Source organism: Corvus kubaryi, unplaced genomic scaffold (genome assembly GCF_017639235.1).
Source record: "Corvus kubaryi isolate FWS band 111438036 unplaced genomic scaffold, C.kubaryi_AGA036_p1.0 76, whole genome shotgun sequence".
NCBI classification, from domain to species: Eukaryota; Metazoa; Chordata; class Aves; order Passeriformes; family Corvidae; genus Corvus; species Corvus kubaryi.
Window position 1 is genome coordinate 7792965 of NW_024582063.1, and position 23970 is coordinate 7816934.

Below are 23970 nucleotides of genomic sequence, written 5' to 3' on the forward strand. Positions count from 1 at the left end.
CATGGTGTCATCATCACGTCTCATCAAGGTACACTTGATCCCATCATCCAGATTAGGAAGATATTAAACAGCTTTTGGCTCAGTATTGGTCTCTGAGTGACCCCTCTTGTGACAGATTGCCAGTTTGAAAAGGAGCTATTTGTCACTCTCCTCTGGGTGCTGCCTGACAGCCAGTTGCCACCCACCCCACAGACCACTTGTCTGGACCATCACACATCAGGTTCTCTAGGAGGGGGAAGTGGCAAATTGTATAGAAAGCCTTGGTGAAATTAAGGTAGAAAATATCCACTGCTTGCCCCACATCTGCTGAGGAAGTTACTTTGCTGTAGAATGCAGTCAGGTTGGTCATGCACAATTTGCCCTTGGTGAATCCGTGCTGACTTTTCCCAGTTGTGTTTCATCTTACATGTGGTAGCTCCCAGGAAGGTTCATTCCATAACTTTGCCAGGTACTAAAGTAAGACTGATGGGCCAGTAATTTTCTGCATAATCCTTTAAGCCCTTCTCATAGATGGGAGTGACATTAGCCTTCCTCCAGTCTTCTGTGTTTTCCCTCAATCTCCACAGCTTCTGGAAGATTGTGGAGACTGACCTTGCAGCCATGTCAACAAGCTCTTGGAACACTCTCAAGTGGATATTCTCAGGCCCCATTAATTTGTAGAGTCCAGGCTCATGTAAAAATTCTCCCTTTACTGATGGTGAGCCTAAGTTTGCATCAACCTTGATTTTTGTGCTGGTGAAGATGAGGGGGAAGAAAGTGTTTCACCATTGTTAGTGACTAATTCACCTCTCCTGCTTAACAGAGGGCCATAATTTTCCTTCTTATTTTGTGGAAAGTTTTCAACAAGGTTTCAGGAAAGAGACAATTACCACTGTAATTCACTGGAGAGATACTTGAAGTGAAATTAATGCTTTCTGGTACATGCCTGGCCCTTATTTAGATTATTTCTATAATGGGTTATTTAGTCCAATGACTTCAGACATTGTGTTTGACTTAATACTAAGCTTTTAAATTATTTCTGCTTTTAAGATATGAATTCCTTCCCATATTGTTTTTAAAGGGTGAAGATGTAACTACTGAATTACGTATTGACTGAAGTGTGTGAGGTGTCATGCATTGATTATGATTGCATTGTGAATTTGATCAGGAAATTTTCATAATAATAATATAAGGAAGCTTTTCACCTTCTAATTGATTTTCAGGGTGATTAAATTAAGACCTTGTCTAAGTACGGCTGTCCTTATCAATTACTGGCAGAATAGAGAAATTAAAGGATTAAAAATTTACGTGTGTTAAGATTCAGTATTTAAGGTCTAAAATCAATCAGATCATAGACTGGATAATTCCATTATAGCAAAACTATCATTCAGGATTAGAATGTGGTAATTTGGAGAGAAAAAAAAGCTGTCTGCACTAGTACATATGGGAAAAATTAAGTTTGCAAAATTAAGCACCTAGAGCTTAAGAAATGGAGTTAAAGTAGGTAGCATGAACTTCATTCAGCTGTGTTATATTTATATGTTATGATGGCATATAACCAGTTGATTAAAAACTATCTTTCCATAGGTTCTGTGTATGATATGGACCAGCTGTTGCCTCTTGGTAATCCTTTCTCTTTCTGTTTTTAATATGGCTTTCTGTCTGTCGTACTGTACATGTCTATTCTTAAGTGGATGCAGATTTAATTTTTTTTCCTGTGCTATTTTCACTGGAGTACCAGAGTACTTTGTAATCACTGATGTACGTTTTTAAAACACTTACATTACCAGTTTTATGAATAGGGATTTTGTGTAAAAAAAAAAAAAAAAAAAGATGAATTAATGGTAATTTTGAGTTTTACATAGGTAGGCTCTGAGTTTTCACAGCAGTTCCTGTGTTTAAAGTAGTGTTTCTGCCCAACACCTTTTCAATTAGGAGCGCTTAATACTTCCACAGATCTCCATGGGGTGTTTAAACGTGAGCACTCAAGAAAATGAAGAGTGCATAACAAGTGAATAACTCTGAAAAGTTTGACTTAAATGGTTTAGCTCACATTGCATAAGAACTTTGTGGCAGAGGTGGGGACAGATTTCTCCAGAGTGACATTGAACCACGCTAGCTGTGAAACTGTCCGTTCACTTTTCATACTCCCTCTTTCATTAAACATCCACAGAGCACTACATCAAAAAAGACAGGCTTCTGTGCACAAAATCCTTATTTGCTACATGAATTCTGTTTTAGTTGCTGAACATCATAAAATCCTTGAGGCAGATATCTTATGGGAAATGTGTGTTTGTATAATTGTAGACTATATCGTTATTCATCCTCTATTTGGGTATGCATTAATTTTTTGCAGACAGTTTTGATTTTGCATTTCCTAATTTTTGAGTGTTTACTTTTATCTATGTAATGTGCCCTAAATAGTTATTCTGAACAGTGATTAAAAGAATTCCAGCATGATAGAAGAGTCCCAGACATATCCATCATTTGGAACATTGCTGATAAATACAGATGTCAATGGGCAGAAATCTTTAATATTAATAAAATCTCTGATCTCAACTATTAGGGACATTGACTGGTGCACTAGATGCACATCTGTATGTGAAGGATAGAGTGAATTATTTTCCAGTGTATTGTGTCTACAACAACATGTATTTCAATTGGATTTATAAGGAGAGTTCCTATTAGTGGCTATAGGCTCTCCTCTGCTTCTTTTTTACCTTCCCTCCCTTCTTTTGATTTTTTTTTTACTTTTTGATTATTTTCCCACAGTTTTTGCACTAACCATGATTTGTTTCTTGCTTCTCCCTCTTCCACTCTTTTTCCCTCCTGGTTTTACCATTGTAATATCCTTGATTGTCTTCCTTCTGTGTTCTTCGAAGTGTTGTCTTCCTTTTTTTTTATATTGCCTGTCACAAAGTGGCAGAAAATTAAGAAGACAAGACAAAGACTCTTTTCCTTCCTTTCTGTTGTTTAGTGAACCATCAGGATTTGGTGTCCAGGATGAATTTTATGGAAGAGCCTTAGCCCCTAAATTTCTAAGATGCAAAGTCTCCCCGCAAATGTAATTTTTGTTTGGGAATTTAATCACCATCCTCTAGATAACCATCCTGCAAAAAGCTGTTTCCTGACATTGATAAATTTAGACTTCTATTTCTTTTACTTTGGATTAACCATTCTCTAAAAAATTCATATGCCTGATCCATAGAAAGAAGGAATCAAAAATCTTAAAAACTTTTGTTTTTTAAGGTTATGAAAGTGATGTAAATTAATTCTTCAAAGTAATTGTGAAAAGGTATTTGGCATGAAGAAAATATGATTAGAAAAGATTTCTTTTTCTTACTTTTAGAAACAACTTAAAAAACCCAGAATTGTCCACTGACAATTATATTGACAGAGTAACTGCGAAGTTATTGTGCAGTATAATAACTGAGACTCCAGAAAGCAACTGTTAGCATAACCATTCGAATGAACAAACCTGCCAAGTAGTACTGTTCTGGTGTAAGGACCAGTTAGTATAGCGACAGAAATGTCATATACTAAATTACTGGAGAATTCATGATCTTGATAGCAAATTGTTGCATGGCTTTCTTTTCTTTTTAATTAAAAGCTATTCTAGAGAATTATGTACTGTATTTGTTGTAGAAAGATCTCAAAAAGTAGCTATACTCTATCTCTGTATATACCCAAAATGAGATTTGATCTAAAGTAGTTAGATCTGTGCTTACTGACTTAAGATCTATAATACCTTAAATTAATTGGGAGCATAAATGGAGAAGCTGACAACCTGGAACCTTGACTGCTTAAAATTGCTGACCCAATTACTGCTAAGCCCTTTGCTGACATGTTAATATGTCTATTTAAACTGGTAAATCACTGCCATTTCAGTGCGTGCTAGAGTTGGTCCATCGGACGAAGGAAGATGTAAGTTTAATTTAAATAATTATTGACCTATTATGACCTTTTCATTTCATTTGCACTGCTCCTCTCAAGGTAAGCAATTACATTTTTATAGTGTTGGATGGTAATCAATGTACAGGAGCTATCTTTATTGATTTAAGTAAGGCCTTTGATCTGGTGATCACTAACTATTGCTATCTAGACTGGCCCTAACTATATTGGGTATTACTACTTGGTTTTAAAATAAGCAGAATTTAGAATAGTATTAAGATACTGCGACCGAAGTTCTAAAAAAATTGGGAAATCCAAAAGATTTGACTTCAAAAATCTTCCTTAGAAATTGGAAATAGCTTATTTTATGCAACCCATGCAATTTTTTTGAGTTGTAACTAAGTTTAGGTCAGCAATCTGATTTTATCTTTTTTTAATATCAAGTAGATGGTCCTTTTGGAATAGTTTTACTTAGAAAAGTCTGGCATTTAAATTTTTTTAAAATTTACCCCTATTGAACATTTCTGGGAGGAAGGTTTCATTCATTGGTTGTTAATTTAGTTCTGCCTTATACTGTGAATTGAGTTACAAACTTCTGTTCTTCCATTTGTGGATGGAAAACAATCTGAATTTTATTTTTTTTTAAACCAATGTGCACATTTAGTGAATTTTTAACCAATATTCATGCCAATGTGTAAGGTAAAAAATAATTGAGATATTGGAGCTTAATTACAGTTTGAAAGTGGTACCTGAGTATCTTCCAAAACATACTCAGCTAACTTGTTCTCACTTTTTTTTCTCAGTCCTCATGTGCCCACTTCTTTTATACCTCTTGCCTAACATTCTTCTGTAGATAGGTTTACTTTCTTTTGTCTCTTCTCTTCTGTTTTAATGTGTGACTTGGGAAAGCCTGACTAGGTCTGGGTTCAAACTGTCTTCAGAAATATGTGAAATTTGTGATAATTTTTGATCTGCTCCTCTAATGAGTTCCAGGCCCTCTATCCTTCTTGCAGAGGCAGTTCAGTCTTGCTCTGGTGAGCCTTGAAACTAACAGCAGTTGTTCAGAGAGGTCACCAACATAATGAAAAGGGCACTCTTGAGATATCTTGAACCACTTCCATGGATGGCCATGAAGATTAATATTGGGACCTTACATTTGACCTAATATTCTATGGAGAGTCCGTGTAGTGAGCAGAGCAAATGGGATGATGTGCTTGTGGCAGAGAGTGTAAATAAAACTGCTGCATTCTCCATTCTTTTCTTTTTTTTTGCCCCATTTTTTTGGATTTTGTATGTAAGCTAAAATATTGCAAGTTGTTGTTGCCTCAGATCGTGAAGGTGGACGTTGTTGTGCCCAGGTGCATTCCTGAGCAGCAGAAGCATTGTCTCCTTGCTGGTCACAGGTGGGAGGAGGCAGGTTGTTGTCTGCTGCTGTCCCTGCCAGCCTCTGCTGAAGTGGCTGCAGCTTGGTGTTTTGAGCTGTGCTCATGAAGAAGTTGATGATACAGTAGAACTGATAATTAAGCACAGCAATGTGCTCCCCAGTCACCGCATTTTGGGATTTCATTATCTGTAAATCCTGTAAAATTGTTTGAAATATTTTTTTTCTTAGCTTGCGTACTGAAAAAGCACTTAATTCTTTCCTATTTGCCCTGTTTTGGTTTTGGGAACCATTCTTTGGTTGTAATTTCAAAATTCTTCTGTCAGCATTCTGTAGTTTCATGTAGTTCCATGTTACTAATAGTTTTAATGGTGCAAGCAGGCAGGACTACAGTTGGCTTCCTCCCAGCATTGTTGTTCAGTCACATAAACTGTTCTTTTCAGTCTGTTGGTCAAAGGCTAAATGAGATGGTGAGTAAAGGTTGGGACTGATCAGCAGGCTTGAAAATTTTACCTTAAGTCTTTATCATGATCTCATTTTAGGACTGCAGGTGTTCACAGTGGAGTGACACCTTTTGCAAGTGTAATCTTTTATCTCTAAATGCTTGTAGCAGCATATTCCAATAAAGCATTTGATTTTAAAATAATGTAGATACCAAAATAAATATAATCCCTGTCTGCCAACATGGCTAAGGACTAAAAATAAAAATGAGTCAATGCTGGGACAGCTAATTTTATGTTGGGTAAAATGATGGGGATTTTTTCTCCTCTGTGGGGAAAAAAAAAGTTAAATTCCTTGGAACTGTGATAAACCTTCAAGTCAAAAAGGACATTTACTTGTCTTTTGTGCTGCTATGAAGGTTCTTTTTTTTTTTTTCCCTGAAGAACCTGCCAGACAGAGGTCTCTTTCCCCATCAGGAGAATTTTTTGTCCTGTTCGACATCATCTCTCTATGCTGTTCCACCTTCTTTGGGAGTACTGTGCCAAAGCTAAAAGACAATATGAAAGCTTTAAATATTTCTTGTATAGCAATGGCTTCACACTTGGTGTTTCACACAGCTGTAAATCTTGTATCAGATTATTTTTTAAACTTTTTGTATTAAATAGCTATAAATGATCAAAATGCTATTTTGTTTTGCCCACTTATACTATGAATATATACCAATATGAAACAACATGTTCTTCTAAACAACCCTAATGTCGTATGTGCTCCTTTGGCCCCCCATTTTACTGCATGGTGTGTTTCAGATTTCAGGAGGGGGTTGAGATAAAAGATGTCACCTGCTTTTGGTACAGCACTAGTTATATGATAGGTATTTAATATCAATGATTAAAAAAACCAGATTGCCATATTTCAAATTAAAAATATTGAAACAGGTCATATCCTAGATCTGTATAATCTTAGCACTACACTTGCTAGTCTGAATTTCTGTCTTCCCAAAAAAGTTCAACCAGCTTTCATAGAGTGACAGACCATTCACCATTCCCTAATATGCATTGTAGATGGCAGATGCCAGAGTCTTTGTCATTGTGCCCCAAGGATAAGGCACTCTGCCCGAAGATATTAGATCAGCCAATTCTATCTGTGTGTATAAAGCTGGAATTTTTATTTTCTCAAGTTTTCCAGGTAGCCAGAGTAAGGTCTGTAGTTATTTTTTTTTTGTATTTGTGTTTGACTAGTGGGATATTAATAATATGAAGTTATTTTAGGTGGTTGTACTACGTTGCAATATATTTTTAACTGATCATATACAGTCTGCAGGAAAAAGGGGAAGCATAAGCAAAGAAAAAGTCTCTTGGTCCATCGGGTAAATTTTCAGAACAATATATGAGCATTTAGTCATGCAAGTCCCATTAATGTTAATGGTCCCAAGCTTTCTTTTATTCATCACAGCGCTGATTGCACTTGGTCAGCTCTTTATCAGTTTGAAATATTGACAGTGGGAGGAGGCGTTCCCTTAGCCAGGCCTGACTGTTGCAGTGCTCTTTTAACTTAGTCATCCTGCAAATGCTCCTATAAATGGATTTATTTCAGCAGATCCAAAATACGTCAACCGGATCACCTTACCCTGGTGTTAGCCCCTTTGCGTTGGCTTCAATTTGCAAGAGCATTGATTTTAAACATTGATCATTACTTATACAGTACTCTATGGTTTTGCACCATCCTATTTATTAAACTAACCTGTTACACGTGCTGCTGTTAGAGTCCTATCTTCATCTTGCTCATAAGTGATTATTTGCTCTCTGTGATTACGATTTAGATTATAAAACAAGGCTATTGCCTGAAAAATGTGTTGGCTGCACTAACTCCGGATTTCTGTATTTTCTGCTGTGAAGCTCCACTTTTCCTTAGTGGTCTGTATAGGACAAAGGGTAATGTTTTTTAACTAAAAGAGGGTAGATTTAGACTAGTTGCAAGGAAATTGTTTACAGTGAGGGTGGTGAAACGCCAGCACAGAAGCTGTGGATGCCCCGTCCCTGGAAACATTGAGGGTCAGTTTGGACATGGCTTTGAGGAACCTGATCTCGTTGAAGATGTCCCTGCTCATTGCAGGCGGGGTTTGACAAGGTGACCTTAAAAGGTCTCTTCCAGCCCAAGCCATTATATGATTCAAGATTCTTCCAGTGCTTTCTGCAACTGATAATGTACTTATTATAGTTATTGCAAAAGAGATTTTTCTTTTGTTGGCCATATTCTTATAGAGTGCTTTGGGTTTCTTTATTTATTAGAAAAACAGACTTTAATTGGGGGGAAACTAGGCTTTTGGAGGTCCATGCCTACTACTTTTTAGATATTTTTTTACGTGTCTTCCTCTGCTGTCCTATAGAATCTATGCAATCTGGTCAAGAAAGTAGTTGTAGCACAAAGTATTTTCCAATACTGAGCAAGGTGGCGAACTACAAGATATATAATATTTTGTGTTATTAAAATATAAAAATATCTTGCTGTTCTATTCTTTAATTCAGAGAGTCATTGTTATTTATACTGATGACACACTCTGCTGCTATGCAGAATGGTATTCTTGCAGAGTTCAGAAAAGAGCATTCTGTCTACCTCAGGGAGGGGAGAAAAAAAAAACCAAACAGAAGAAATAATCTGGTTTTGCCTTATACTTAGTATCTAAGCCTATCTGCTTAAAATTCTTTGTTCTGATCATGCTTATATGCCTAAATTTGAATCAGTGTTATTCTAGGGTGGCTAGAGTTATAAAACCTGGTACTTGGAGTGGAATGTGTCCTCACATTTTCTCCCGAGTAAAGAAAATAAATAGTTCAATAATAAATAGTATCACTAGTATCACATTTTTATATAGAATTTTTTTTTTTTTTTTTTTTTTTTCCCCAGGCTTGGTTATTAATAGTGCTCTTTTATTCTGGTTTACTTTAAAAGTTTCTTGATTTACTAAAAATAAAACTTCACCAGTAGAGGGGTTACCACAAACAGAATGCATCCCTTATGTAGTAAATAATGGGAATTTTGGTGTAGTGGAGTTTTAGCCCTTGGGGAATTTTATTTTATGCATTTTCAAGTTGTTCAGTGACTTGCTGCAGAGACAGGGAGGGAGGAGGGGGAATCTATTTACACGAATTACAGTCTTTGTTCCATCAGCCCTCATACTTGGATGAACAAAACGAAGGCTAGACTGAGAGGTGCAACCATCCCAGGTGATATCTTTTTGAGCCAGAAACAAATTATGAAGTGAATTGTAGAACCAGGGTGAAACCTTGTTGGGAACATTCGAGGAGGGTGTGGGCAATAAGTGTTTTTGAGGATGTCTGCCACTGAGAAGACTTGTAGAAGGAAGAGAGTGTTTTATCTTGGGATGAAAGTAATCCTTTCCATGGAAGTTTTGGCCCTATTCTGACTGAGTTCCTTTACAAAAGACTTGTACATTTAATTATTATTTTTCAAAGGTTTTGTTCATTCTTTTTAAAAGATGAAGTTTTCTATAAAAGCACTGCCTCTGCACTCCAGCTTTCAAAATTAGGTTTTTATCCCATTTATTTTCTTTCTTTAGTATTCTTTAATATTTATTTAATCTGTTTTGTATTTTTTCTCTCCCAAATTGTTCCAGTTTAGTGATTGAAATATGCCAATTCAAGCTGCTTATTCCAAACTCATGTTAAATTGTCACGTTAGCTTCATTAATTTTCAAAAAATTAGGGTTTTTCTTTCTAAACTTGGTTATGCTACTGAACTGCATGCGCTAAGGGGGAAAAACGAGTTGAATGGGAATCCTGGGTGAAGCAAAGACTGCATAATTGGTTTTGTGCCAGACCTTCTGCCTTTCACATAGGCAGGAAGGGGCCAGGGAAATGTCAGAGGTGGAAATCAGGGCAGCACAGTACTCCTGCAGAATTGCAAAGTGACCACCAGCTGCAGCCAGCCTGAAATGGCCAGGGCTCAAGGCTGCTTTAAGATGGAAGTACCCAGTTCTCCTGAAATCTTTCTACACCTAAGAGCCTCGGGATTACTTCTGCATGTTTTGGGAGGAAATGCGTGAATAACTCCCAAGCAGTCTCTCCCCAGAGCTCCTACTACGGGACAGGGCTGAACTGGCTGTAAGGCTGCAGCCTTGCCAGTCCAATGCAGCCTTTTTCCAGCAGTTTGGGATGTGGATTACCTGGTGGTCCCCATGGCTGGCAGCATTCCTGCTCTGACCCAGCTGAGGGACTCATGCTGTTCAGGAGCCTTTGCCTCCTCTATGGCTATGCCATTCTGTGCTAGGCACTCCTTGCTACCACAGTTACAGAATTCAGCCTTTTAGAGGCAGTTTCATTTCAATTATTCTTTTTATTTAGTGCTTTAAAGAGCATCTGTAATAGGGGTCTTTACATTGTTAAGGATGAGGTAGTTTTTCCCCATTTCCCTTACACTGCTCTAGCATCATAAGCAAAACTTTAAAATAATAAGTGAGTTAATCAAGCTGGTGTCATCTGAATCCTCAGGCAACACAAGGGACAGGGAAAAAGGTGACTTTTTACAGCACATGAGAAAAGATTGTTGCTTTTCTTTTTTAATATGTGTGTCTTTCTATGAGGCATTGCAAGTGGTAAAGATACAAGAAAGATTACACTGGAAACAAAAGAATATAAAGTCTCATACTTCTTAGTAATGTTGTATGTCCAATCACCCACTTTTTGATTTACATTAATGTATTATACTGTACAAATACAGTACTGTATTTGATATTGCAGTATTGTAATCAATAATGTTTTTTTCTGCTGCAGTAAGTCTTATATATTGAGAGAAAGAAGAAAGAAAAAATGATCAGTGAGTTTTGCAGAAGAGGAGAAATTTCCTTATTGCCATAATTCTGAGTTAGTCATATATTCTGTAATCACTAAAATTTTCAGCAGTAATGTAAAAATCAACACAAAGGCAGTCTACAGCAAAGAGGTCTTTAATTCAAGAATCCCATAAGGAATTAAAATTCTGGAAAGATGACATAGGCTCAATCAATACCTGCCTGAAAATATCATAATATATGGAGGTTAAATGACATCATGCTATGTGAAGAAATTAAAAGAAAGTATTTTCAGTATTGGCCTTATCTCTTTTTATTTAGATAAATAATATTAGTTGAATGTTAAATCTTTACATGTCTGTTTTGTATTAGGAAAAAAAGTTGACAATAGTCTGCCTTACAGTGTGTACCATCGGGTGTAATTCGGAATTTAGAGATAAACTTAATTTCCTTTGAGTATTGGTTAGAGGCATGAGAAAATCATGACCTCCTTACCATACATGGAAAAGCACTGAAACACGAACATATATCGCTGCTGGTGCTGTTGTGTGCACCAGTTGGCTTTTATCTGCATCTGGACATGTGGTGAAAATCTCAGCTCACATCCTCCTCTGCGGAGCATCTCCACTACCTGTGTAGGAGGAAGGTGTTATCTCTGTGTTCCATTACTGCCAGCATTATTGTGTACCACCCTGGTTTTCCAGGTAGGTGACTGCACACAGGACAGAGTACCTGGTTATATCTGTCCCCTGAAAGGTGTATTGACCACATTAGCTGGATTGCTGGATATAGTACAGGAGCTTCTCGGTGTTCACTGCATACTGCCAGAGTGCTTTCTTAAAAACCAGAGCAGAGGGAATGTTTGAGTTGTATTTATCACTCTGAAAGTATTTCATACTGTGTGACTATTCAGGTATAGATAAATGTGATTTCATTGCCCTGCTAGTTTTGTTTTATGCTTCTGTATGTGTTTAATGCTTACTGTGAGTGCAGGGGTTTGGTTCTTGGGAATACGCCAGACTACAAATTGATGACACAGCCTCCACAGCTGGTTTACTGCACTGGGTCATGTTTTCTATGGCACACTCTGTATAGAAGCTTGGCAGAGCAGAGAATGTTGGTGAACTTGGTGAAAATGACCTTAACATATGATAAATAACATAAAATTCCCTGTTCAATTGCTGGGCTGTGTATTGGGCCATGGCCTTCCAACAAAGGAAAAGGAAATTATAACAGCAGCTGCTGCTGAAGAACTACTTACAGGTGGTTCTTCCCTCCCTCCCCAGTTCTATTTTCAAACTCATCCAGGGATTGTGAGTGCTGTATCAATGACAACATCTTCCTTCTGTGCACTGGGAAACATTAGGAAGAGTAAGCAGAGATCAGAGATACGCTAAAGTAATTTCTAACAGAAACTTGCTAGGTTTCTTAGCTTCTCATGCAGCACTTGCCTCTGTTTATATATCTAGATATTCTAGATAGTGCATAGTAGTTAACTTTAAAGTTGGCTTTATCCTGTTGACTTTCCTGCCTTGACATGGTCGTTTAAAGACAGCAGGGCCAAGGCTGTCTTTCAGGAGTACAACTAATGGAGGAGGTCAAGGAAGATTGGAGAAGGTCTAAGAAAGGCAGATGGAGCTGGGCGAACAGAACAGTGGAAAAGATGGGTGGAGATGAACGGGGAAGAAGGAGAAAGGAATAGGGCAAAAGAGAAGGACAGAGAATGTAGCAGAAGGGCAGAAATGGGCAGAAAGAAGGGTAGATAAGGGCAAAGAGCAGAGAAGATGGGTGAAGCAGAGGGGCAAAATATAGCACAAATATTTGGACCAAGGTGAGGGTGGAAGTGGACTGGAGGTGAGCAGAACTGTGTTAGTACAAATTCTAAATCGCACCAGGCAATGGCACAAAGCAATCAAGGCAAAAATAAAAGTAATAACCTAAAACCAGTTAAAAGTACAACTGCAAATAGTGCAAAATCAACTATGAATTGGCACTTCATGAAGTGGCACTGACTTGAATGATCCACAAGAAATATTCTGTGAAAGGAAATGTAAATTGCATACCTTCGGCTTTTTCTTTTTTCACTTTCTCCAGCTGCAGGTTCCCTTCCAAATCCTGCATATTATCCTTCTTCAGCAGAATTTCCTGTGTTTGAGACTTAAATTTGTTAACAACTTTCCAACGTGCATCCCTTATTTTTTGTGTAGACTACCTTTTTAGCAGTCTTCTGCTTTAGAATTTATTTTGCATTCCTCTCATGAATTCAAACAATTCAAAGCAAATGTAAAATAAACTCTGCCTCAGGTAGGTTACTCACTGAATTCACTAGGTCTTTTTCCTGATTGAGCTAAGCAGATACAGGTTCTGGTCTATTCTGAAATTCATATTAAGGACATAATTAACTGCTGATAGAAACTAGTAATCTAAGCAAGGCCCTAACACTAGAATGAAAAGCAGTTTACACTAAAAAGGAACAGATGTACTTTGTTCTTATGTTCCAGGACTACATTTTGAATAGACTGATTTCACTTAGTATCTGAATCTCAAAGTGAAAAATGCCATCATCTACATGTCCAGCACCGGAGAGGTTGGGCTGAACTTTTCCATTTCTGTTCTGTCCTGATCTGTAAGGGCTGTGCTTTCACTGAAACTGAGGTATTGCAGACAGTGTTTTGGTAGCTCTGGATCATATTTTAAGTAAAATATTCTGCGTAATTGCTACAAAGTGTTTGGATATGTTTTCAGTGAACATTTCATGCCAAACCCCATAAAGCACTTAATTCACAGAGTGTGCAGTTCCTCGGTACAGAGGCACAGAACAAAATGTAATGGAATAATATTAATGCTTTCAAAGTAGGACCTGCTGCACTTTCAGGGTGTAGTTCCATTAGGTGGTAAATATCTTAGAAGGCAATGAGAGAACCCTCACAGTTACCTATATATCCATACATAAAGCTTGCACCTGATCATTCCATTGAAATCCTTTTCTGAGCTTAGTCCCTACAAATAAAACTCTTTTAGGCTTCCTCTGGAAAAGGATATTATGTGAAGAATACTCAAGGGAAATACTGCTGTAAATACTACTAGATGAAAATATTATATATTCCTTTCAGTTCTTAATTTGGCACTTTTGTTGCAGTTTACTGCTCTACCTTAAATCACTGCATTAACTTGAATATGTTGTTAGCTTTTTTATTTTCAGTTCTACCACAAGCAGCATTTGTTGCTGAGTTTGTTACTTTAATCTATACTTTTATGCTGAGTGTTTGCTCTGTGGTGTTGTATTTCTGTCTGCAAGTTTTTTTGGGACTTTTTTTCCTCCTTGTTACATTTCCATTTTTGTCCTGTAGTGTTCCTCCAGACACTCACCAGCTTATTTTAGTTATTCTTCTGTTCCTTATGTACACTGTCTAATCAATTATCCTCCTCACTTGCTGCAGGATTTCCACCTTACTCTGCTTTCAGCCTCTGAGATGCTGTGTGATGGGATTCTGCCTTGCCTAGTGCACGGTTGTCTGACTTTGCTGTGTTTCAGATCATTACACTGACTTTAATTTTGATGTATTTGCATTTTACTCAGTTGTAGTCTAACTCTTTTCCCTTGATCAGTTAAATTACTATCTGTGCAGTGTTAAATTTGTACCACTGCTGGAAATACTAACTAAAGGCTTATAATTGAAGTGCTATTTACAACTACTGACCTCCAGCTCATTTCTGATTTCACTGTGATGTTGACCTTTTATAGATTGCACTGTTGTAAATCTTTGAAGTGATTCTTCTTGTCATCATATTTCTAGTAATTATGATTTGCATTGCATTAACACCTAGAAGCCTCTCCCACCTTACCCTTGTTGCATAAGATGACCCTTTTTTATGCGCTGATTCACATACGGGTAACAGAATACAGTTCTTTCTCTAAAGAATTTATGCTGAAATGAAGACAAATGCTTGCCTCTGTTTCCATTCCTTGAATATCAACCTTTGAATTAATGAAATTGCTCATAAAGGATTCTTAGCCCTAGAAACTATTTTCTTTCTTTTCTACCAAAATCAGAGTATTTTTAACTTTTCTAGGCTATGAAAAAATTAATAAATAAAAAATGAAAAATGTTTGAGAGAGGTCATATTTGAGTAAAATTTTCTCAGATTTTGCTTGCTGGACACCAACATCAAAGAAAGTATTGGTTGAATATTGGGCTGAATTTTTCTCTTTGTTTATATTTCACCTCAATATTGAGCAACACATAAACTAACTTGCAGCTGATCCTCACACCATGCAGCATATGATTCTCTGAGTTTCAAAATTACAGTTTTATTTCTACTCTGGTAGCTAAGCTTTGAGAAAGCGATGCTGCTTGGATTGCATGTTCATCTCATACTCTCCCAATGTACAGAGGTGGAAGGCAGTTATGAATTCTGTTCATAGATTTGCTTAATAAATGAATTTGAGGCAGGTCACTAATTTCTTTAATGATAGTATTGCTTAAAAGTCTGTGTAAAGAGCTGGCTGTTGACTCTAATGATAGAGGATGCTCACAGATAACAGCATCGCCTGCATCTTTGTATCTGGTTTCACCCTGATCTCTCATATGTTTTTTTGAGGCCTTCATTTATTTGTTTCGATAAATCTAGGTAGGCAGACTGACCAGTTGCTTTTGGGTCTTGCCAAATTTTCAGATAACGTGCCAATATTTTGAAGATCGTTCTAATTATGTTTCTATTTTCACTGAGAAAGTTGTAAAGTGCCTGTGAAAAGCCATGTTTTTGCTTTGACCTTCTTCCTTTTTACTTCCCTTAAATGCTCTTGTATATGTTTTGAGTGTGTGTTGGAAAACTTCTCTACCCCTTAACTGTCTTTCCTAGGCAATCTCAAATGTTAGTATTACATCCTCTTCCTTGTGCACTAATTGCAGTAAACCAGTCTTCTTCACTTTATCTTCGTATGAAAGTATTCTTATGCCATGATCAATCTTTCCCTGAGCAGGTTTGTTTTTTCTTAAAGAATTACTTTGTATAAATATAAATTCTTTAATGTATAAATTAGGATTTATTTATTTTTTCATGGTATAAAGAAGTGATAGGACAGATCTGAGATGGCCAGTTAATTCTGAACTGCACCTATTGATGTGCAGAGTAATATTAATAGAGACTGAGAATTTGCTCTTTAGAGAAGTCTTGCGATGTTCTGCATAATATTCAGTGTTTGGAGGAGGCTAAACTAATTCCCTCTTTTGGAAGTATTAATGCTTCTCAAATGGCAGTAAATGCCTAGTCTCTAGGTAACTTTGCTGAATATATATGGGCATTTTGCTGGTTTTACGTGTGTGTTAAGGCTGTGGAGGAAAAAGAAGTAATGAATTTTTCAAACATTACAGAACCTTACACAAGTTACATTGGCCACTGTTTTTCAGGAAGGAAGAATGTGCTGGGCAGGTGGTTTAAGTGATGGCTCTCAGGTGACATACCCCAGTCATTGTCTGAGTACAGACCCAAGGTCTCCTAATTTTGAATCTCTTGATTTAACCACGAGGTATTGCACTATTCCTGACAAAGCATCACTCTGTAAGTGAGGGGATAAAGTGCTACTAATACATCACATCTTATCAAATGACTTTAAACTTATCTTGTCTTTCTTTTCACTAAGGTTTGCCGTAAATCTTTCCTACTGGGGAGTAGCAGGACTTGTGTCCTTGCTAAAAGGAGAAGATTGATTTACTGTATTCATATGGAACCAGCAGGTTCCTATGAGTATGCAATAATGAATTGGAGTATTCATAAGTTTTTTTTCCCCCCGTGCAACACTTTGGGAGACCTTAAAGCCTGGAACATGTTACAGAAGTGCATTTGATAGAAACTTATAAATGCATGTCTTCAGCATAGAATAACAGCATAAGAAATCTTTTAGTATGAACAGTATTCTTATTCTTCAAATAATCTAATTGATTGTTCATCGGGCTCAGTCAGCCAAAAGTGGAGAGAAACTTTGTACAGACATCATTAGTTTTTCTCCATTTAAAGATTAATCATGAAGAGCTCTGGCTCTTTAATTCTGTAATTTGTATATTTAATGGGCTGCTGCAGAATCTATGACAGTAATTAGCATAGCCTGAAAACTCATTAATACGCAACAACATGATTAATGCAGCATTAATGCAAACATGACTGAAGTTATTTGGGTTATGTAGTAAGAAGATTAAAGCTAAAATGTCCTGTTTGTTTTGCCAGTAGTGGGTATAATGGGGTAGCAAGCAAAATAAGAAAAAACAGGTATCAAATTAGTCATTTTAGTGTAAAGGGAACACTCAGATCTCATCAAGAGGATTTTGGGTTTTGGTTGATGGTTGGTTTCCACACCGCCAGTGTTGCATGTTTTTCCCTTTCATTCGCTCACCCTACTCTTCTGTGTTTATGCTTGCTCAACATTTTAGTTTGATTTAGCTTTTTGGCAGTTTGAGGTATTAACAATACATAAAAAAATTCTTCATGTTGTGTCATCCTGAATAAAGTTAGACTTTTCAAAATACGGGGCTTTTGTACAGTCTAATTTAGAAACTATGGATTTCTAGTTTCTCCTGGTTTTACTGGGATCACAAAAGAAAAGGGGGTCCAGTTACAGTTTGGAAAAAAGTTTGGGAACTTTTTGTGTGTGGGTGTATACAAATATTTACATGTGTGTACATATGGATATGTACGCATTTATGTGACTTTTAAGTATCTATTTTGTATTTCTCCTGAAAAACTAAAGCAACTTAAAAATGAAAAGGATTTACTTTATCAATGGAATTACTAACAGTGTAATGTTTGTGTTGATGAGCTTTGAAAATGTTTTCGAACACATTAAGGTAACAGTGAAAGATGGAGCCTGATCCTGTATGAAAGACAACAACAGATCTTGGACAGATATGGGAAGAAGACTTTCCATTTTCTTCTCTTAATAACATCCAGGAAGCTATAGGCCATCACAAAATGTGAAGAACTCCTTGTATTCAGCAGAGGATCTTCATAAGTATGTCCAGGGAAGTGTCCTCTGAGTTGCTTCTTTTTCTCTAGTTCCACTATCCATTAAGTGAGACTGCTTTGAAAACTGATCCATTTTTGTGAAGTCTTCCTTCTAATTTTTTTCCTACAGGTGTATTTTCTTATGTAAAAAAAAATAAATAAATCTCTTTTAGCTATTGTGATGAGATGAGGTATCGCTCTCACAGAGAGAATAGCAACAAAATGCTAATTCAATGGAGATTTATAGAAATTGAGATTTTTACTCTCCATCTTATCCCCTCCCCAGTTAAAAACAAATTTTGGTTTATAATTTCTGTGGGAAAACATATTTTGATTAGGCAAAAGCATTTGTACACAGTCTTAACGTTAAATAAACACTTAATGTTTGTCATCCTGAAGGGACTGCGGAGAGCCTAATGCTGTAGTCAAAATTTTATATACAATTTCTATTCATTTTTAGCTGGTATTATGCACAAATAAGGCTCTCAGCGAGCATAAAGTGATGTCTTTCTCTGCCAACAATTTTCTGTTCATTGGAATGTGCAATTATATAATTATTTAAACCACTTCATATAACAATGTAAGTAAAATGGAAATGCAAATTATGTTTCTACAATTGTGCAATTCTGGGAAAAAATTCACTGGAAATGGATGTGCTTCACAGATTATGCAAAATTCATTTCTAAAAATCTTTTGTGATTTTTAAGATATTTGGCAGATTTCTTCTTTTTTATTTTTCCAATTGTAATGCACACTGTTTACAATTTATTTTCTTTTTAAGTCTACAAGGAAATTGTCCATAATATGCTAAGGTATTTTTATTGTTATTATCAATCTTATGAATACGGGTTGGGATTTATGTTTTTATGAAAATTAAGCTAGAACTAGTCTTGCTGGTCACTGACAAGATTGGAAATACATTTATTTGACAGTTCTCAGCACTTTTGGATAGAGTTGTTCATGTTGTTCATATTTTGGTGAAGGTTCTTGAGACTTTTGAGACTTGTAGATAATTTAATTGTATTTAATGAATATAATAACTTCTACTTTTTAGCTATTTTCAACTGGGATCTGAACAGCTAGTTTTAGAGAAAGGTGCTTTACAGGTGTTTTTACTTAATGGTTGGGACAAAATTAATTTTTAAGTAGGTCACTTTGCTGAAATCTCTCAGCTGTTATTGCAAAAGGTGATTTCAATTGTCTTGCCTCTCTGCCTACATTCTCCCCTCTACTCTTCCCCAAAATTTCAAAAAGTCAAAAGACAATTTTGAGTACTCTAAATGTTTCTGTATTTTGAAATGTTTTTGACTTTTTTAAAACTTTTTTTTTTTTTTTTAAATAGAAAAACTAAACTCAGTTCAGTTAATTTGGAAAGATATATTACAGCAAATTGTTACTGTCTATACTCTGGGTGAATGGTTTCTTGGTCAAACAAAATCTATTTTAAACTTCCTATTTTGCAAGAAAAAAAGTGTTTTGTGTTAGTCAGAAATGAATTTTATTGCTGTAATAGTTATAAATTATTAGTATATGTTATGCTAATCTAGGAGCTGTTCTAATTTATTAATATTTTCCTGCTGACTGCCAACTGCTTCTTCTAAACTCAAAATAATCCCATGTGCTCTGTAAACTTGCCAGAAATGCAGACTCTCAAGAGCACATTCCTGCCTCTTAAATACTTTTTTGCAGGTCTTGTAAATCATACTGAAATGTGCTAGAAGAATCTGAATCCAGGCAGTCTGAATCTGAAATGCCGCTGAAGTTCTGAGCCTTGCTAAACTTACATGAGGGAGGCAAAGAGGGGGTAGAAAAATCCCACCATATGCATTTTCTTTATTGGACAAAAACCAGTGCTCTAGCACATCGAATATTAGAGTAATAGTACATAATTTTGCTTTTAATGACAGCCTGTTCCTAAAAGGGACTCTTGAAGCTGTTTCCCTTGCAGGGTAACATGCTGGTATTGTATCTCAGTTGAATGCCTTTGAAAATGCTTGCATTGGTGACACTTCACAGCCTCATTCCCATTCTAACCTGGGTGTGCCATCTTTGAAACTAGGACAGAAATCCAGTCCCAATCCTCTACTGCATAGATTGAAACTATGTAGATCCTGACAGAAGGTTAGTCTGCCCTAATACAGTTTGGGATACTTGAAAATGCTAATGCTAATAATTACTAATTTATTTTACTTGTCCTTTTTATTACTCTGTGTTCTTCTTGTCATCTTTTATGTTCCCTATATACAATGCTTGTATTATTTTTTGTACAATGCCATTATAATTAAAGAAATTCAATTACAGAAATTAAATAAATTTCTTTATTTATAATTAAAGTAATTCTGACAGCTTCTCCAATTGCAACTATAATTTGAAATGGAATTAAAGAATTTATTGGAATGACATACATTAATGTTTAATTTGTAGTAGAATTTCCTGTTGGTTTTTATCCCAGAAATGATAACAAGTTCTTGTGGAACAATCATTTGTGTCACACAAGCACACGTGTTGGGTGAATTCTTGAGTTGCAATTCAAGATTCAGTTGATTAAAAGTACCTTCCTACTATGCCCCACAGATGGTCATGGTTTCCATCCAAGATTTAGTAGCATGAGTAGTGTGGCTGAGATGCAGTTTCTGTATATGACAAATTACAGAAGTAATCGTAATGTCACCACTTCTATTTATGCTTCTATTTATATGTTATATTTAACATTGAAATGAAGATTTTAGACATGCATACTGAAATAATAGACACGAGTCTTTGAGCAACTTGCAGAATGTCTCACCCTCCCCCTAGGTGTGAAAAACAAGGAAAATTTTTTGGTAATACAATATGGTTTTCAAGTTCTGTGAAACTTTGCAGATGTTCAAAGGAAAGATTTCTCTGTCCAAGTGAATTAAATCCATTTCCAGTGTTCAGTGCCACTAAGACAGAAAAATGGCATGCATGTAGTAGTTACAAGTCTGAATGGGCTTCTGGTTATGCTTTGTGTTGACCATGAGGTCCAACATTAATTACTATGGTTTTGTGAAAAATATTAGTATGTTCTTGTGAAAAATATTAATTTCACACGTTTTTTATCACACAGTGAAAATATTGTCTATGGAGAAGAAGTTTGCTTAATATTTGCTTTCTCTACGTCTAGAAATGCGAGAAAATATTAATATTGAGGTATAAAAGTATTTATTTAGAGGTATCTCATATGAACTTCCTTATCTCATGAGAAATTCCAAAGATCCTTGAACTTAAAGGGACAGAGTCCTTTTCTCAGTTCTTTAATAGGTGACAAATGAATTTAGAAAAAAATAATAGTTCTTGACTCATCAATAATTTCTATACAGCTGTAGCTGCTCTACAAGCAGAGCTCTTCAATATCCAAACAAAAAAGAAGGCTTCTGCATAACAATTGAAAACTTCTATAATTATTGCAATTTTACTGCTATGAACCATTTCATTTATATTTTCTAACACAATATTATATGAGAATGGTGTTTTGCAGAAACTCAATTATTTTGTTTGTGTTTGTCCTTCTGAATTAGGTGTGAGGAGGCATCCTCTGGTCTTTAGAAATGTCTTTTGGCAGCTTCATAAAAATACTGGCAGCTTGTTAAATTAACTGTGCTCCTCACTGCTGAGATTGGAGGCCATCAGTCTCAGCCTCTCCAGCAGATACTGCAGCTGGAAGTACCTAGAACCTCACAGTATTGCAAGTGTTTATTATTTCTGAGCCAGGCAAAGCTATGCTTTTCCTTAAATATGAACACTGTTGGTTGAGTTTTTTTACATGCAGGGGGTTACTTGTGTGCAACTGCTTTTTGCAGGTGTTTTAATAGCAGGACTGATTTTCATTGTCTCAAGAATGTTTTGTATCTGTGACTGCATCATGTGATTTACATGAAACCGTGTATGTGATTAGGTAGAGAGGCCAAAGAATATTTCTTTCAGGTATAGGTAATTAACAAGAATAATCTAATATGAATGTGTGGCAGAATTATGATTTTTTTTTAATGTAGGTGCTGTTCAAAGTAAAAACTTTAGTCATTTATTGTTTTCTGCCTGACATAAAATAGTGAAAATACTGGATAGTTTGATAGAGTTGGGAAAAACCCAAAACTTACTGTGTTCTGTAAAAGCACCTTATACAGAAATTTCATGGAAGTGTAGAGAATAGGTGAATGTTGCTATTACTGCCTTTTCATTTATTTTTGCAAAAAAAGTTGGTGCAGGAAGGGCATGGCTCTACCACACACTCAGGGATCTTATCAGAAACCAAATGGATGTCTATTGATGATTTGGAAAGTTCTTAATTAAGCTTAGTTCATCCATTACTCCTTGGGATATTTCCAATTTTTGTTGGAAAACTACTTCTTTTCCAGGTGTTCTTTGGGCACTTAGATATTCTTTTACAATGTTTGTAAAAGAATATATATACAGATACACACATGAACACATGCATATGTCTTTTGGAACCAAAACCCTACTATTCTTCATAGAAATCCTTGCATGCTGAAACCTCATTTCTACTTTACTTATGGAAATGTTAAGTGACAAGTGAAAATCCACAAGTAAAACATCAGCTATTGGAATAGTATGCTATTATCTGAATTATATTTTAAGAAAGAAGTTACTAGAACAACCTAAGTCACAATTGCATGTCTTCTTTTACAAATGAATAAGGGCTCACAGCAATTTCTCTCAAGGGCTGCCTCAGTCTGGATTAGTAAAATTTCTCCTGCAATGTCTAGCAAGGGTTTTTTTAGGTGAACAGAACTTCCGTGATTTTGCTTTGCAATGGTGCTGCTGTTTTTAAAAGGGTATTTCATTTGTAAATTTTGTTAGAACCTACAAAACCACTTTTGGCCTTAACCATCTACTTGCTTTTTTTCTAACCAGGTATTAAAGTGAAATTTAGAACCCAGGAGCCTGATGGTTTGATTTTTTTCTCTGCATCACCTGGCAATCAGGAGGAGTACATTGCACTGCAGCTGAGGAGTGGGCGTCCTTACTTTCTTTTTGATCCACAGGTACTACAAAAGACAGGATCCTATAAAAATAGCTTATATCATTTACCTTAGTACTTTTTACATGCTTATCCTTGGTTGGGTTGGTTGGTTTGTTTGTTTTTTTAAATTTAATTGATACAAGCTAACTTGCTTCTCAGAACCCTTAGGTAATTAGAGATTTTTAGGAGAGAAAAACTGAAATACTAAATCTTTGCTCTTTTTATTGTTATGTATGCTGCAATATAAGATTTTATTTTTTGCTTTTTTATGGGTTGGGATTTTTGTCAGTGCCACTAAACACACTGCAGCTTAAACTACCAAGATTTCAAAAGTGTGCAGAATTAAGTTTTGAATTAATTAGTAAGGTTCTATAATGTTAGTCAATTATTTTAAGCCTCCCATCTTGAGACTGTTTTCCTATAGAGATCAGCATGTCACCATTATGCAAAAACATAAATAATGAGGGAAATACCAACAAAATAAAAATAAGGCACCCTTCCTTGCATTTCTGTTTGTGTATTTTGTATTTTGTGCATCCCAAAACAGGATCTCCTTATGGAATTAAAAAACATTATGGCCTCATTTATAGTTCATAAATATGCAAGAAACTGTAAATAATTATCAATTTTCTAATCCACTGTTAACCTTTGCCACCTGAGCTCTGCCATAGGCACTCTGTGATCATGTGGAGGTGTTGTGCAGTAGTGAAAACTCCCCTCAAACTCTGGAGCACCTAAAGAAGCAGCTAGGTGCTGCACAGAGGCTGGCTTGTATGTGATCCCCATGCTAGAAAATACTAAATCTGCCTCTGATTCCAAGACATAAATTTCTAATAATTCTACTTCATTTACACACAAGCTTTATCTTACCTTGTTGTGTACTTCAGTTTTTGGGACCATGCTTAATGTTGTTAATGTTGTCCTCATCCACATTTTAATAGGGACAAAATCTGTTTTATCTCTCTTACACCTATACCTTCATTTAACTGAAAAGAAAGTTTTATTTCCTTTGCAAGATCTTCTGAGGTCTAGTTAGATTTTTTTGTTGTTGTTTGATGGTTAATGGGAGTGGATGTCTTTCAACTAGCATTTTAATGCTTCAAATAGTATCCCTAGTCCTTCTTGCAGACTTGCTTCTTCTAAAGTAGCTTTATGTCAGCTTGTTTGGACTCATTCCGTAGAAGATGTTTTATTTGTTTGGATCCACAGTATCTGGGGAACAGGAAGGGGAAGAGAGGGAAGAGTGGCTTCTTTGGGGCTTAAATTTTTTCCCCCCTTTATCTGTCTTTTAACTGTAAAGAACCCCAGCAGGTCTTATATTCAGTCCTCAGAGCTTCTCAGTTCACATAATATTTTCAATAGTTACTATCTTGAATTTTAACAGATTACTTATTTATGAATATATCTTTGTTCATCTTTTTGTTTCATTTGAATCAGGCAACTCTGTCCCATGCTGATTTTTAGGATCAT

General features: G+C 36.0%; 1 protein-coding gene across 4 annotated transcripts in view; it reads left to right on the forward strand.

The window, feature by feature from the left end:
* Positions 1-23970, forward strand: part of USH2A (usherin) — a 322330-nt gene that overhangs the window by 106691 nt on the left and 191669 nt on the right. For all 4 annotated transcript variants that reach the window (XM_042051713.1, XM_042051712.1, XM_042051715.1 and 1 more), the window contains one exon: positions 22392-22522. In XM_042051713.1, coding sequence (XP_041907647.1) covers positions 22392-22522 — 131 coding nt within the window. The remainder of the gene's footprint in view (positions 1-22391; positions 22523-23970) is intronic.